The sequence below is a fragment of the Capricornis sumatraensis genome, chromosome X (assembly GCF_032405125.1).
Source record: "Capricornis sumatraensis isolate serow.1 chromosome X, serow.2, whole genome shotgun sequence".
NCBI lineage: Eukaryota > Metazoa > Chordata > Mammalia > Artiodactyla > Bovidae > Capricornis > Capricornis sumatraensis.
This window is the reverse complement of record NC_091092.1, coordinates 130,357,988-130,373,409: the sequence shown is the minus strand read 5'-3', so window position 1 is coordinate 130,373,409 and position 15,422 is coordinate 130,357,988. Positions and strand designations below refer to the sequence as shown.

At 38.8% G+C, this 15,422-nt stretch overlaps 1 protein-coding gene across 1 annotated transcript in view; it reads left to right on the top strand.

The window, feature by feature from the left end:
* REPS2 (RALBP1 associated Eps domain containing 2) overlaps positions 1-15,422 on the top strand; it is a 236,098-nt gene that overhangs the window by 209,280 nt on the left and 11,396 nt on the right. Inside the window, exon 17 of the mRNA XM_068963320.1 lies at positions 10,117-10,222. Coding sequence (XP_068819421.1) covers positions 10,117-10,222 — 106 coding nt within the window. The remainder of the gene's footprint in view (positions 1-10,116; positions 10,223-15,422) is intronic.

The window sequence follows — 15,422 nt, the reverse complement described above, 5'->3', positions numbered from 1 at the left end:
ACAATACTGTATGGGTTTTGCCATACATTGACATGAATCCACCACGGGTGTACATGAGTTCCCAATCCTGAACCCCCCTCCCACCTCTCTCCCCATATCATCTCTCTGGGTCATCCCAGTGCACCAGCCCCAAGCATCCTGTATCCTGTATCAAACCTAGACTGGCGATTTGTTTCTTACATGATAGTATACATGTTTCAATGCCATTCTCCCAAATCATCCCACCCTCTCCCTCTCCCACAGAGTCTAAAAGTCCTCTCTCCTCTTCCTTTCCTTCCCACCCTTCTTGCTTGTTTTGGCCTGTGTTTTCCTGGGAAGAAGACAGTGCTATAAATGACAGTTCCCCTCTTTACCTGTCTTATCTCATGTCCCCCTGATGCATGTGACCAGCTTCAAGACCCTCAGACCCGACTTTGAGTAGATGCAGTATGTGATTCCTTTTCATTCCCATGAAGAGATTCTGTTGTTAAGCATCTAAGCACAGAATGGTCACATGCAGAGCCTTTAAGATATCTTTCTGTAGCTGAATAGAGGGTAGGGACACCTGTGGACATGGCCAGGGACCAAAAAAACCATCGTCTGGACAAGCCATCCTTCTCCAGAAGACTTTGACTTTAAGAACCATCACTTGCCTCAGTGAAATTGAATGAGGGCAGAAATTGAAGGCAGAAACCTGCTGCTATGTGTGACTTCAAGTGAGCCTGACTAGTCACTAACACAGATGCTTGGGATGTGTCATAACACCGCTCCTTACAGGTCTCAGGGTCTGCTGCAGAGTTTCTCCTGCTTACACTGTTATGGGAAGAAAAGTAACAGGTTCTGTGGGTGCAGCTTGCTGATGAAGTCAATCCTCATTCTGAATCTGTGCAGCACTCTTCTTTTGTTTGTTTGTTTGTTTTTCCCCAAATGGACAGTTCCCTAGTGGTATTAGTGCATCAAGGAAGTATATTTTGTCTTTAATGGTCCCTGAGAGCTTTGGCCATCTTCCAGCCACCCTCCAGTCTAGAGGATGGATCTTAGAGATACAGACGTGTAAACTTTCTTTGATGTTCTCCCCAACTTTTCACTATAATCTGTACTTCACATCATTGCTGGCTATGTGACAACTGAGTGGTGGCTATGACATCCTCCAAAGTAGATGGGAGGGCCACTGGTGGAGTTCAAGCAGAAATCTTTGTCTTTTTTTTTTCATCTTTTTTAAAAAAGCAACCTTATTTAGATGTGTTTCATGTAGCATCCAATTCACTCTGGTAAATGTACACTTCGGTGGTTTTTAGTATATTTCTATAGTTGTACACTCATCATAACAGTCTAATTGTAGAACATTTTCATTGCCCCTAAAAAGAGATTCTGTGCCCATTAGCAGTCACTTTCCACTCCCACATTCCAGGCAACCATTGTCTATCAATACTTTCTGTCTTTATAGATTTGCCTATTCTGGCTATTTCATTTAAATGGAATCATATAGCATATGGCCTTTTGTGACTGTCTTCTTTTACTTAGTATCATGTTTTTAAGGTTCATCCATGTTGTATAATAAGTCAGAACTTAATTTTTTAAAACTGCTGATTAATGTTCCATTATATGGATATACTACATTTTATTTACCCATTCATCAGCTGATGGACATTTGGGTTGTTTCCACTTTGCAGCTAATAAGAATAATGATGCTGTGAATATTTATGTGCAGATTTTTGTGTGGACTGATATTTCCATTTGCCTTGAGTATTTATACCTAGGAATCAAATTGCTGGGTCATTGCTGGATCATTTGGTAACTTTGGGCTTCCCTGGTGTCTCAGATGGTAAAGAATTTACCTGCAATGCAGGAGCCCTGGGTTTGATCCCTGTGTCGGGAAGATCCCCTGGAGAAGAAAATGGCAACCTACTCCAGTATTCTTACCTGGAGATTTCCATGGACAGAGGAGCCTGGTGGGCTGCAGTCCCTGGGGTTGCAAAGAGTCAAGCATGACTGAGCAACTCCTACTGGACTGGACTGATGGTAGCTTTATGTTTAACAGTTTGAGGACCTTCCACACTGTTTTCCAGAGTGGCAGTGTCTATTGCATTTTACAATCCTACCAGTAGAGTATGAGGGTTCCAGATTTTCCTCTTCCTTACCAACACTTGTTATTTGATTTTTAGGGTTTTTATCATAGCCATCTTAGTGGGTGTGAAATGGTGTCTCATGGTTTTGATTTTTATTTTCTTAATGAACAGTGATGTTGAGCATCTTTACATGTGCTTATTGGCCATGTGCATAACTTCTTTGGGAAAATGTCTGCTTATATTTTTTGCCCATTTATCCTTGGATTACTTATCTTTTTATTTTTGAATTATGAGGTCTTTATATACTCTGGATATAAATCCCTTGTCATATATATGATTTGCAAATATTTTCCCCTGTTGTGTGCATTGTCTTTTTCCTTTCATAATGACACTATTTGAAGCACAATATTTTTAAGTTTGATCAAGTTTAATTTATCTAATGTTTTTCTTTTGTCCCTTGTGCTTTTGCTTTCATATCTAAGAAACCATTGCCCATATTAAGTTCATGATTAGTTCCTGTGTTTGCATCTACAAGCTTTATAGTTTTAGCTCTTATATTGACCCCTGTGGTCTATTTTGAATTCATTTTTCTGTACAGTGTGATGAAGGGGTCCAGTTTCATTCTTTTGCATATGGATTTCCAGTTGTCCCAGCAGCATTTGTTGAAAAGTGGCATTTGTTTTATCTGCTTGTTCAGTCACCATCCCTCACCATGATATTCTTTCACTAGTTAGGTGAGCTCACGGGGTCAGGGTGAGAGAGGCTAGCACCCACCAGCAACACAAATAGTGCTATAAATGTCATGTATCTAAACTTTGCCATAAGGGAGCTGTATAAGACTTATTTCAGGTCCCAGACCAGTTCATTTGAGAGTGATAAGGAGCAACTTAACACTCATAATTTTCTAAGACCTGGAGAGAGGACAGCCAGACACATAATGGTTAGTCTGTATAGCCCTTTATTGGTTAGGGTTCTGGGAGAGAATTAAGCTCTGATGCCCTTAAACATCTAAGGTTTGTAGTAAGTTAATCTCTCTCCAGTGCATTTAGAGTGGTTGTTATTATATACCATCTTTGGGAAAATTGAGAAAAGAGTCACAAAGCAAGTTGCAAAATGGTCATCAGCTTTTGGGGAAATTAACATTAGAACTGACCTATTAATAAGAAACAAATTCTGCTTCAGATACCATCATTGTCTACTCCATATAGGAGAGAGGAACTAATAAAATATTCTCTCCAAGTGAGCTGCTGAGTCCAGGTTATAAGTAATAAACAGCTCTTAGATTGTGTAGTCATTAATGAACTGCCTATAAGGACAGAAGTGGGGTTTTCTTAGAAATAATTTGGCTTGATTTTTTTTCCCGTATTTTATGTATCTGCTAAAGATGGATTTTGGGAAAATAGAATTGCTTGAACAGTTTAGAACTAGAGGGTGTTGTGTGGCAATACTGTGACCGAACCTGTGCCAGCTTCTGTGGCCTAAGCTCTTCTCTGGAACCCCAGAAAGTATCCTGTGGCACCCCAGGGCATTCCAGAGAGCTTGTGTGGCAGAGTCTGCTTGCCTGCATCAAGTTCTCGGTGTGGTTGGGATTCTGTTTCTCTTCTCTCTTCATGTTTGTCAACAGTGGGGTGAATATCTGTGGGATTGATGATTGGCATCTCTAATGGAAACCTACCATTTCCAAGAAGAGAAAAGGCAATAAAAACTCACTTCTTAGAAGCTGTACTCAGAATTCCATAGGAGAAAGCAGGGTCCAGGGTGAAGGCTAAGATTTTTCTTATCTAGAGATCCCAGTTTATATTCCTTCAAACAGTGGTTCAGCTGATTGAAAAAAATGAGGTAACAGTCACTCAAATAACAAAGAAACTGACTTTTTTCTTATGTAGAAGTCTGAGTTGGTGAGTGGTTCAGAAGCATACCTGTCCAGAACCCGGGTCCCTTCTGTCATCTTGTTTCAGATCCTGTGAAGGTTGCCTTTATCCATAGGGTTTGGAGGTGGCTCACCTCTAACATGTTCATGTTCCAGGTCCCAGAAAGGGGAAAGGAACGAATGGAGAGAAAATAAGTTACTTTTAAGGACATCATCATTTCTCTTGGATACCTTTCACCTAGACTTAGCCATATGGCCTCACCTACTTGCAAAGAAGACACAGAAATGCGGCTAGTTTCTAATTGTATGGCCGTGTGCCTAGCTTAAATTGAGGAGGAGATGCTACTGAAAACAGGAAGGCACAAGAATATGATTGGAGGACAGTCTGCCACATAACCTTCAGTGTACAAGTCTCACAGTGTACAGTGTACAGTTCTAAACTGAGAGATTGCCTGATGAACAACAGCAGCAGGTAAAAGAAACACCTCACTGTTTCTCCCTTATTTTCCTCCTTGCAAACCAGGCCAGTTACAGCCCAGCCTGGAACAGTGAGAAACAAGGTTAGGAGAACCTAGACAGACTCTAGAAGCAGGTGTTAAATGGTGAGGCAAGTTGGATGACTTTACTGAACTCTTGAAAGGTTTTTGAAGCTGGATCCTGTGTTTGCATTATGCAGGGCTCATTTGGTGACAAAACATAAAGAGCAACTTGAGGTAGCAAAACTGTGTTCATTATTATAAGAATACAGGTGCCTGGGGCCAGCGTGAGGAATTCCGCCCATGGCAAAGGTCATGAGGAAGGAGGCTTGGCATACGCAAAGGCGTGATCAAGCCTCAGGAAACCCCCTGTTCCCGAGCATCTAACCCCAAAGCCAGAGTCTGTTTTATGCTCTCACCTACACCTCTGACTTTACGGGGGGCTCTCCCCCATAACCGTTTCTCTCAGAGAAGGAATAAACGTGCAGCTCCAAGGCAATAAAAATTCTTGGGCGTGACAAGAGTGTTTCAGCTTCCGGACTCCTCTGAAGGTTATCTAGCCCACCTGTATAGGTTAGTCTGGCCACATGTGATTGTTTACAGCCTCCCAATCTGAGAGGCACGAGATGTTTTAGACTTATTAAAGGCAAATTATTTTGGGGAGTTAGAAATTATTAGTATAATGGGTTGGTTAGGAATTATATTGGTGAAGGGTTTTTCATTTGTTGTGTCAATAATTGCTGCTAATTCCCTGCTCTGGGTGGGACAAGGATGTCTCAGGTCAAACCTCTCTGCTGACAGACTAGCTTGTGTGACAGGATTATCCATACTCCTGCCACATGATTGTTTACTACCTCTCAACCATAAACAGCACAGAGTGTTTTGGAGTATTTTGAGTCTTAATTAGCATAGGGCTTTTTCTTCTTGTTGAGTCAATGATTGCCGCCAGGCCTCTGTATCCTTAGGCACCTGGGAATATATTAATCAATGTATTTGGAATATAGCAAAGGAAATATAGTAGTTTTTGATGTTAGCAATACTAGACTTTTTGAGTTAATGGATTTTCTCTTTTGTAATAGATCACTGTACTTTGTTATAAATCACTGTGTCCTTGCTATGTAAGAATGTAACTTTATCATATCTTAAGACTAAACAGATCTTAAGAGGAGCATTGGTGAAAGGATTTTCATTTGTTGGGCTAATGTTTGCTGCTAAATCTCCATGTTCCCTACACTTACAATGAATATAACTAGCATATAGGAAGAAATAAGTATTAACCTTTAAGCATATAGGAGAAATAAGTATTAACCTTTAAGATTAATCTTGTTAACCTTGGGTTAAATAAATTCCTTTCTTGATTGTAACTCACTACACCCTCACCCTATAGGAATGTAACTTTGTTTGGAGGGTGGTGCCTGGTTTAAGAAAAAACACCCTTGGAAGAAATAAGTTTTTTGGTTATCAGAAAGAAAGGATCATAAAATGTTAGCAGGTCTCACTCATGGCCAGAAGATGATGTACCTTTTTTTATACATTTATGTGAAGCACCTGATTTTGATAAAGGTCAGGACTGCTGACCCCCGCGTGACTCTGTATTCATCCCTATGTGTAACAAAAGGTATATAAGCAAACCCAAAAATAAAGAAATCGGATCAGTTTCCGGAAAGACTGATTCCCCCATGTCACTTCTTTCTTGCTCCCGTTTTTCTGGCTGAATTCCCATCTGGAGCATGGATGCTATTCCACGTAATCTAAGTTATTCAGCCTCTTTTTCTCCACTGATCTTCCTACTACACTATCCATTTCTAATCTCTCTTTATCTGTGATTAAATATGTATTTTTCCAAAGACGCCGACTCCGTCCCCACCTTCGAATCACCCTGGATCCACCGGGGCTGGACCCCGGCATACAGGGGTGACTCATTGAACCCAGGGACATGGATGGATTGGGGGAGAGGACCATATTTCTATTGGCCTTCCTCCTGATTCGTCTCTATTTTCTGACATTTTTATCTGTGAAATCTTCTCAACCACCTTTGGCTCCAGATATTACATTCTCACTGTGCAGGGCCCAGGCTAAACCAAACTCTTAACTGGAACCCACATCCCTGGGAGAGAGATTCTGGTAAGCTTAGCACAGGCTAGCATCTGTTCAAGTGTGAAAACAGAGCTGAGTGTTTCATAGAACAAATAGGACTGTCTGCCTGGGGCCTATCCCTACAGAGGAGGGGAAGGGGATGGAGACAATTCCCAGGGAAGGGCAAACTGTTATAAGCTAGCACACTTAACGTGGTAGTTGTTTAAGTAGAGGCATCCAGCTCTGATCAAGATGTATTTTCATAAAACTTTTTATTTTATAGTAATTATGGATTCATAGAAGATTAAAAAATAGTACAAAGAAGTCTTATGTATCTTTCATATAGCTTCTCTAAATGGTTACATTTTACCTAGCATAGTAAAATATTAAAAACAGGAAATTGATGTTGGGACAGTATATATGTATAGTTCTATGCCATTTTATCACATTTGTATGTCTTGTAACTACCACTGTAGTCAAGATACAGGAGTCACCCCACTTCATCCTCTTTTCTACTCTTTACCTGTGGTAACCACTGATCAGTTTCCTGTCTCTATAATTTTGTCATTTTCAGAATGTTATACACATAGAATCACACAGCATGTGACCTTTTGAGCTTTGCTTGTTTTCACTCAGCATAATGCCCTTGACATCTGTCTAAGTTGTATAAATCAATAGTGCTAAGAAATATTCTACACTATGTATGTATCACAGTCTGTTTAGCCATTCACCTATTCAGAAACCTTTTGTTTGTGTCTAGTTATCGAGTATTACAAACAAAGCTGTTGTGAGCATCTGTGTACAGGTTCTTGCATATACATATGTTTTCATTTCTCTGTAATAAATGTCTAGGAGTGTGATTGTTGGGTTATGTGCTGAATGTATATTTAGTTTTTAAAGAAACTGCCAAGTTGTTTCCCAAAATGACTGTACCATTTTATCTTCCCACCACCAGTGTATGCGGTTCAGTGTCTCCACATCCTCACTAGCGTTTGATACTGTCACTAGTTTTTAAATTTAGCTGTTCTAATAGGTGTGTAGCGCTATCCCACAGTGGTGTTAATTTGCATTTCCCTAATAGCTAGAGCAGCTTTTCATGTATTTGCCATCACGTGTCCTCTTTGGTTACATGTCTCTTCATCACGTTTGCCCATTTTCTAATTGAATTGTTTTTTAACATTGAGTTTTGAGAGTTCTTCATATATTCTAAATACAGATCAGTTGTTACATCTGTGGTTTGCAAATGTTTTCTCTCAGTCTGTGGGTTATCTTTTCATTCTCTTAAAAGAGTCTTTTGTAGAGCAAAAGTTTAAAATTTTTGATGAAGTCTCAACTTACTGATTTTTTTTCCTTTTATGGATTGTGCTTTTCTTTTCACCTCTAAAATCTGTTCACCAAGCTCTAGGTCCTGATGATTTTCTCTTACATTTTCTTCTAAAAATTTTATAATATTACACTTTACATTTAGGTTGGTGATCCATTTTGTGTTAATTTTTATATAAAGTTTGAGATTTGGGTCCAGATTCATTTTTTGACTATGGATATTGAATTGCTTCAGCACTTTCATTGAAAAGGCTGTTCTTTTTCCATTGACTTGCTTTTCCTCGTCTGTCAAAAATAAATAATCTGTACTAGTGTGAATCTCTTTCTGGGTTCTTTATTCTGTTCTAATGATCTATGTGTCTTTCACTCTGCCAATACCACACAGTCTTGATTGCTATCTTTATTACTTTACCACTTGATACTATAGCTATATAATAAGTCTTCTGTTTTTCCCACTTCGTATTTTTCAAAATTGTTTAGGTATCCCAATTCCTTTGACTTCCCATTTAATTTTAGAATACTTTTGTCTTGAGCTGCAAAGATCTTGCTGGGATTTCCATGGGAATTATGTTAAACCTTTATGTCAATCTGGGAAGAATTGACATCTTTACTGTATTGAATTTTTCAATCAATGATCATATATTTCTCCATTTACTTAGATCCAATTTATTTCTTTCATTTGTGTTGTATATTTTCAGCATGTAAGTTCTATATATGTTGTGGTATATCTAAGAATTTCAATGAGTCTTTATAAATAAAATTATAAAAATCTATATTAGTTTATCTGATCATGTGATTCTCTTTTTCACCTGTTAAAGTAATGAATTATATTGATTGTTTTTGAGTATTGAATCAGTCTTGCTTCCCTGGAATAAACTTCTCTTGGTCATGATTTATAATTCTTTTTTATATTGCTGAATTCTGTTTGATAATATTTTATTAAAGATTTTACATCTGTATTCAGGAGGAATATTATATCTAATTTCTGTCTTGCTGGGCTGCTCCTTTCCCAGTCCTTTGGCTAGAGAGAGCAGAATTTTGGGGAGGCTTTTTATTGTCTGCTCTCATTGGCATTTATGAGATACATATGAAGTGAAAAAGAAAACCCAGGTAGTTCATGGCTATTCTTTCCTTGGGTACCAAATTCCCTAGCTGGTTTGCCTTCTTCAGTCTACTTTGCAGAGTCATCTTATATTATTCTGTATATTATGTCCAATGTTTTACTGTATTTAGTGGGAGGAATAGAGAGAAATGCATCTTCTCTGTCTTGTCCTGAAACCAGAATCCAGTCTGTATCTTGTAAAAAGTATATTTTGGAGCTTCTTCCTTGCCTATTTATGGGTAAAAAACTAATGTTTAAACTTGTTGGATAGGGAGTACGCCTTATACAAGTGAATAGAGCAGCTAGTATAGTATACATTCTCAGTGTACCGCCACCAGCTCTCTCCAGGGGCCACAATGCTTTCTAGTTTAGTTGCTCTGGCTCCCAGGGATCACAAACATGTTTGTTTCTCTGGGGGAACTTAGGTGGTCCATTTGCTCTGAGGATTCAGTATTTCTTGCTGTGGGATATAAGGCTGTAGGTTCTACAACCACGTTGATGGTTTTGAGGGGGAAAGTAGTTGCTAAGAAAAATTAGGGCCAGTCAGGCAGTGTAAGCAAAGACTGTAATGGGCCAGGTGGGGCTTGTGTGGTCACCTTAGTTAAACCTGTTCTGTGAATTTACTGTTGACTTACTTTGGAAAGACTGGTATTAAAACAATTTTGTGTTTTTCTCAAGTGCCACAGATGTATGTTGGTGTATGCACTTGCACACACACACTCACACACAAACATACTTAGGCATTCATGCCTAATAATAAAGAAATAAAAGAGAGTTGACTAAGTTAATGTAGGATTTTTACTGAAGAGAATGTTTTTCTATTCTTTGCCTTCAGACTTGCCCACAGGGCCACCTGCAGGTCTTTGAAATGTCATTAATGATTGCACAAAAAGGGTATTCCACTTAATGTCGTTTTTTCAGGAAGAAATGCTTATTAAATGCCTTTGGATAAATGGAACAAAACATGTTTGAAAAGGCCCAATTCACAGCTTTTCTTCAAGTTGTAAAATGGAAACTGCTTCATGTTTAAATAATTCATCCCAAGAAACTTATTTCCTTTGGTATGTGCCTGCCTGCCTATGAATATATGATTTTATTTTTGGAGCTCTGTGATGTTAGCCCCTTGTTAGTTTAGCACTTCTCGTGAATCAGAGAGTTCTGACCCACAGGGATCTGGACCTCTACGTTCTGTGTCACTGAACTGTCTGTACTTTTTTGTAGGCAGTCTTCCAAACAGAAGAAGGCTATTCAAACTGCTATCCGCAAAAATAAAGAGGCAAATGCCGTGCTGGCCCGTCTGAACAGTGAGCTCCAGCAGCAGCTCAAGGTAAAGAGCTTCCTGAATTTGGATAACCAGGCTTTGTGTCTGGTTGTTGTGTTTTGTTTTGACAAACATTGGCTGAGCATCTGGTTCTATTCGTGTTGGTAAGACTTGCTCTTTGTTCTCAGACTCCTTTTGGAAGGCAGAGAGTTGCTGTATTTGTTTCTTGGGTTGGTTCTTGTTAGAGGAAGTCTTGAAGCTTTAATATGCAAGCTACATACTGTGTGCTAGTTAAAAGAGACAGAGAAGCTATTACAAAGCTCTTTGAAGCATTCTTTATTGTCCAAAGCTTCTGGGTAAACCCCTAATTTGTCGAGGTCCTCTATGAATGATGCTATACTCATTTCAATGGAAGAGGGTGGCCCTGATCCTCTCAAAGGCTATCCCCTCCTTTGGTATCTTGAAAATGGTTCCGCATCACCTCAAGGACATCTCTTCTGTTCTTATCGCCTGCTTCTATTCACCATTATTCTCCCCTGTGTTATTAGTTTCCCAGGGCTGCCCTAACAAAGTGCTACAAACTTAGTGGCCTAAAAGAACAACAACTTACTCTCTGCCAGCTATGGTAGCTAGACTTCTGAATCACAGTGTGTGCAGAGCTATGCTCTCTCTGAGGCTCTAGGGGAGAATTCTTCCTGTCTTCTTCCCAGTTTCTGCTGGTGGCTGGCAGTCCTTGGCAGTCCTTGGCTGGTAGATGCATCACTTCAGTTTCTGCCTCCACTGTCTGTTATAAAGATTTTCTGGTCTCTGTGTATCTGTGTCCAATTCCTCTTTTTATCCTTCCCTTTTCTTATAGGGATAGACTGGTCATTGGGCTGGGGCCCACCCTAATCTAGCACAGTCTCATGTTTTAACTACATTATATCTGCAAAGACCTTATTCTATATGAGTTCACATTTACAGGTACTGGGAGTTGAGTTAAGCACACGTTTTCAGGGCAGCCCTGACATCCCTTGATTTTCTGCTGGGTCATTGCCGCCCACACAGACACGTGCTCTAGTGTTGTCCAGCGCATCAGCACCCACATCCTCTCCAGCTGCTGCCCGGCCTCTAGTCTCCTTCAGCCAAGCTTCCTAAGAGTTGTTATTTACTGTCTCTGCTTCCTCACCAATAGTGTTCTCTCCCTTGACTTTGCTGTGGCTTTTACTCTCCTTTACTCACACCCCTCTTACAGCCACATTCAGTGGGCCTGTTTAAATACTCTTTGGATTTTCAGAACCTGTGCCATAGACCATTGGCAATTCCTTCCTCTGAAATGTCGTTTCTAACTGGTTTTCAGGATGTCATACTTTCCGTGTCTGTCTCCTTCACTGATGATTCTTTTTTATGAGTCTGTACTGTCTCTTCATTTTTTATTTTCTCTTTCATTACTCCCTGCCTTCGCCCTATTTTTTTTTTTTTTTTTTGGCTGTAGCACACAGCTTGTGGGATCTCAGTTCTACAACCAGGGATTGAACCCAGGTCATGACAATGAAAAGCTGGAATCCTAACTGTAGGCCACCAAGGAACTCCCCTAATATTTTATTATGAACATTTTCAAGCATGCAAGAAAGTTACACAATGTTGGTTTTCCCATTCACATCTCGCTACACTTGTTTTATCACATATCTGTCCTTTTTTATCCCTCTTATCTATCCTTCAGTCTGTCTTATTTTTCACATGTTTTCAAGACATCTGTGTGTGTCCCCTGAATATTTTAACGTGCGTATCATTAACTAGAGTTAAATATTTTTACAAACTTTCCTTATGTTGTACATTTTATATACAATGAGTGCACACATCTTAAGTGTACACTTGCTGACCCTTTGTAAGTGTGTATACTAATATATCAAGATAGAGGACATTACCATCTCCCTGGAAAGCTCCCTCATACTCCTCCCCAGTTAATTTCTGCCACACTTAACCCGTCTTCTAAACTTCTTATGCCATATTGTTGCCTCTTCTATGACTTTATGTAAACAGTGTCCTCTGACATGTACTTTTGTGGAAAGCTTCTTTCATGTAGCATTGTTTTTGAGATTCATTTTCATCATTGTATGTCTCAGTAATCTGTTCTGTTTTATTGCTGAGTGGTATTCTACTGAGTGAATATGCTGCTGCTAAGTCACTTCAGTCATGTCCAACTCTGTGTGACCCCATAAACAGCACCCCACCGGGCTCCGCCATCCCTGGGATTCTCCAGGCAAGAACACTGGAGTAGGTTGCCATTTCCTTCTCCAGTGCATGAAAGTGAAAAGTGAAAGTGAAGTCACTGAGTCGTGTCCAACTCTCAGCGACCCCATGGACTGTAGCCTACCAAGCTTCTCTGTCCATGGGATTTTCCAGGCAAGAGTACTGGAGTGGGGTGCCATTGCCTTCTCCAGAGTGAATATGCTATAGTTTGGTTATTAATTCTATTAATGGACACCTGGAAATTCTAGTTTTTGCTATTTTGAATAAAACTGCATTTTTAAATAACTCTTTATTTGGGAATATTTTCTCATTTCTCTTGGATAAATTTCTAGGATTTAGGATTAGTAGGTAATATGGTGATTGTGTGTGATTAGTTTGAATAGAAACGACTAGAGCTTTTCCCAAAGTGGTTGTAGCATTTAGCATTCCCACCACTACTATGTGAAAGTTCTGGTTGTTCCTCATCTTCACCAACACTTGGTATTATTGTTTTAATTTTTATCTAGTCTTGTGGTGATGTAGTTTTTATTTTACATCTCCTTAGCACTTTTCTATGTGATTATTTATTTTTCATATATTTTCTTTTGTGAAGTGTTTTTTTCCAAATGTTTGGCCATTTAAAAATCATTTTCAGTCTTTTTTGTAGAGTTGTAGGTAGATGCTTTTTATATTTTCTGTTGCCAGTCCTTTGTTGAGATATATATTTTATGAATGTTTTCTTCCAGTCTTTATTTTGCCTATTAATTTTCTTAACTATCTTTTCGTGAATAGAAGTTTTTAATTTTGATAAAGTCTGATTTATCATTTTTTCACTTATGGTTATTAACTTTCTTCCTATTATATAAGGAAACTTTGCCTACATCTAAATTATGAACATATTCTCCTATGTGTTCTTCTAAATGCTTTATTGTTATAACTTTTACATTTAGATCTGTGATACATTTGTGTTTTTAAACTACTTTATTATTTATTATATACTAAACATTTATTTATTATAAAGCTGTATGTATTTAATGTATGTGATGTGATGAGTTTGGAGGTAATTATACATCCATGAATCTGTCACAGTTTATGCCATAAATTGCCCATCCCCTGTAAAAATTTCCTCTTGCCCTCATTATTATTGAAGTATAGTTGCTATACAATATTATATGTTATAGGTGTACAATATAGGGACTTACACAATTTTTAATGGTTATGCTTCATTTATAGTCATTATAAAATATTAGCTATGACTTTCTGTGTTGCATAATATATACTTGTAGCCCTTTACCTTTTCCTCTTCCCACTGGTAACCATTAGTTTATTCTTTACTTATTTGGCTTCACTCGTTCTTCGTTGTGGCATGTGGGATCTTTAGTTGCAGCATGTGAACTCTGTTTCAGCATGCAAACTCTTGGTTGTGGCATGCGGGCTCTTAATTGTAGCATGTGGGATCTTTAGTTGTGGCATATGAATTCTTAGTTTTGGCATGGAAACTCTTAGTTGTGGCATGGAAACTCTTAGTTGTGGCATGCAGGATCTTTAGTTGCAGCATGGGAGATCTAGTTCCCTGATCAGGGTTTGAACCCAGGCCCCCTGCATTGGCATCATGGACTCTTAGCCACTGGACTACCAGGAAAATCCCTCCTTTTTATTATATTCACTAGTTTGTTGAATTTTTTAAAATTCCATATATAACTGATCTCATGGGCTTCCAAGGTGGTGCTAGTGGTAAAGAACCTGTCGGCCAATGCAGGAGATATAAGGGACATGGGTTCGATCCCTGAGTCGGGAAGAGCCCCTGGAGGAGGGCATGGCAACCCACTCCAGTATTCATGCCTAGAGAATCCCGTGGACAGAGGAGCCTGGTGGGCTACAGTCCATGAGGTTGCAAAGAGTCAGACACAACTGAACCAACTTTAGCATGCACACATATACAGTATTTATCTTTCTCTGTCTGACTTATTTCACTTAGCATAATGTCCCAAAATCCATGTTGTTGCAGATGGCAGAATTTCATTCTTTTTTATCACTCATGTAATTATAATTTCTTTTACATGGTGAGAACATTTAAGATTTACTTCTTAGCGATTTTTAAGTATATAATACAGTATTGTTAGCTATAGTCACCATGCTATACATTACATCCACAGAACTTATATATCTTATGACTGCAAGTTTGTACCCTTGCTCAACATCTCCCCATTTCCTGCACCCGCCTCCCAGCCCATGGCAACCACCATTCTACTTTGTCTCTGTGAAGTTGGCCTTTTTAGATTATACATAAAAGTGATATCATATGGTATTTGCCTTTCTCTGTCTGACTTATTTCACTTAGCATAGGGCCCACAAGGTCCATCAGTGTCACAAATGGCAGCATTTCCTTCTTTCTTTTGGCTGAATAATATTCGATTGCATGTATGTACCACATCTTTATCCATTTGTCTGTACAGCGAAACTTGTTTTCGTATCTCAGCTATTGTACATAATACAGTGAACATGGGAATACACATATTCCTTTGAGATCCTGATTTCTTTTCCTTTGGATATACCCAAAAGTGGGATTACTAGATCTTACGATGGTTCTTTTTTTAATTTTAAGAAACCTCCATATCATTTTGTGTAGTTGCTGGATCAGTCTGCCTTCTGACCAACACTGCACAAGCGTTCCCTGTTCTCCACATCCTTGCCAACACTTATCCCTTATCTTTTTGATAATAGCCATTTTAACAGGTGTGAGGTGATATCTCATTTTGGTATTGATTTGCATTTCCCTGATGATTAGTGATGCTGAACATGTTTTGTGTACCTGTTGGCCATTTGTTTTAGAATGCTGTGTTTCCATTTTTATTTGTTTCAGGATAGTTTTTTGATTTCCCTTTTGATGTCTTCTTTGACTCATCGGTTGTTTAGAAGTGCTTTGTTTAATCTCTATGTATTTCTGAATTTTCTAGTTTTCCTCTTGTTACTGATTCCTAGTTTAATAACCTTGTAGTTGGAAAATGTACTTGGTATGACTTTGATGTTCTTAAATCTGCTAAGACTTATCTTG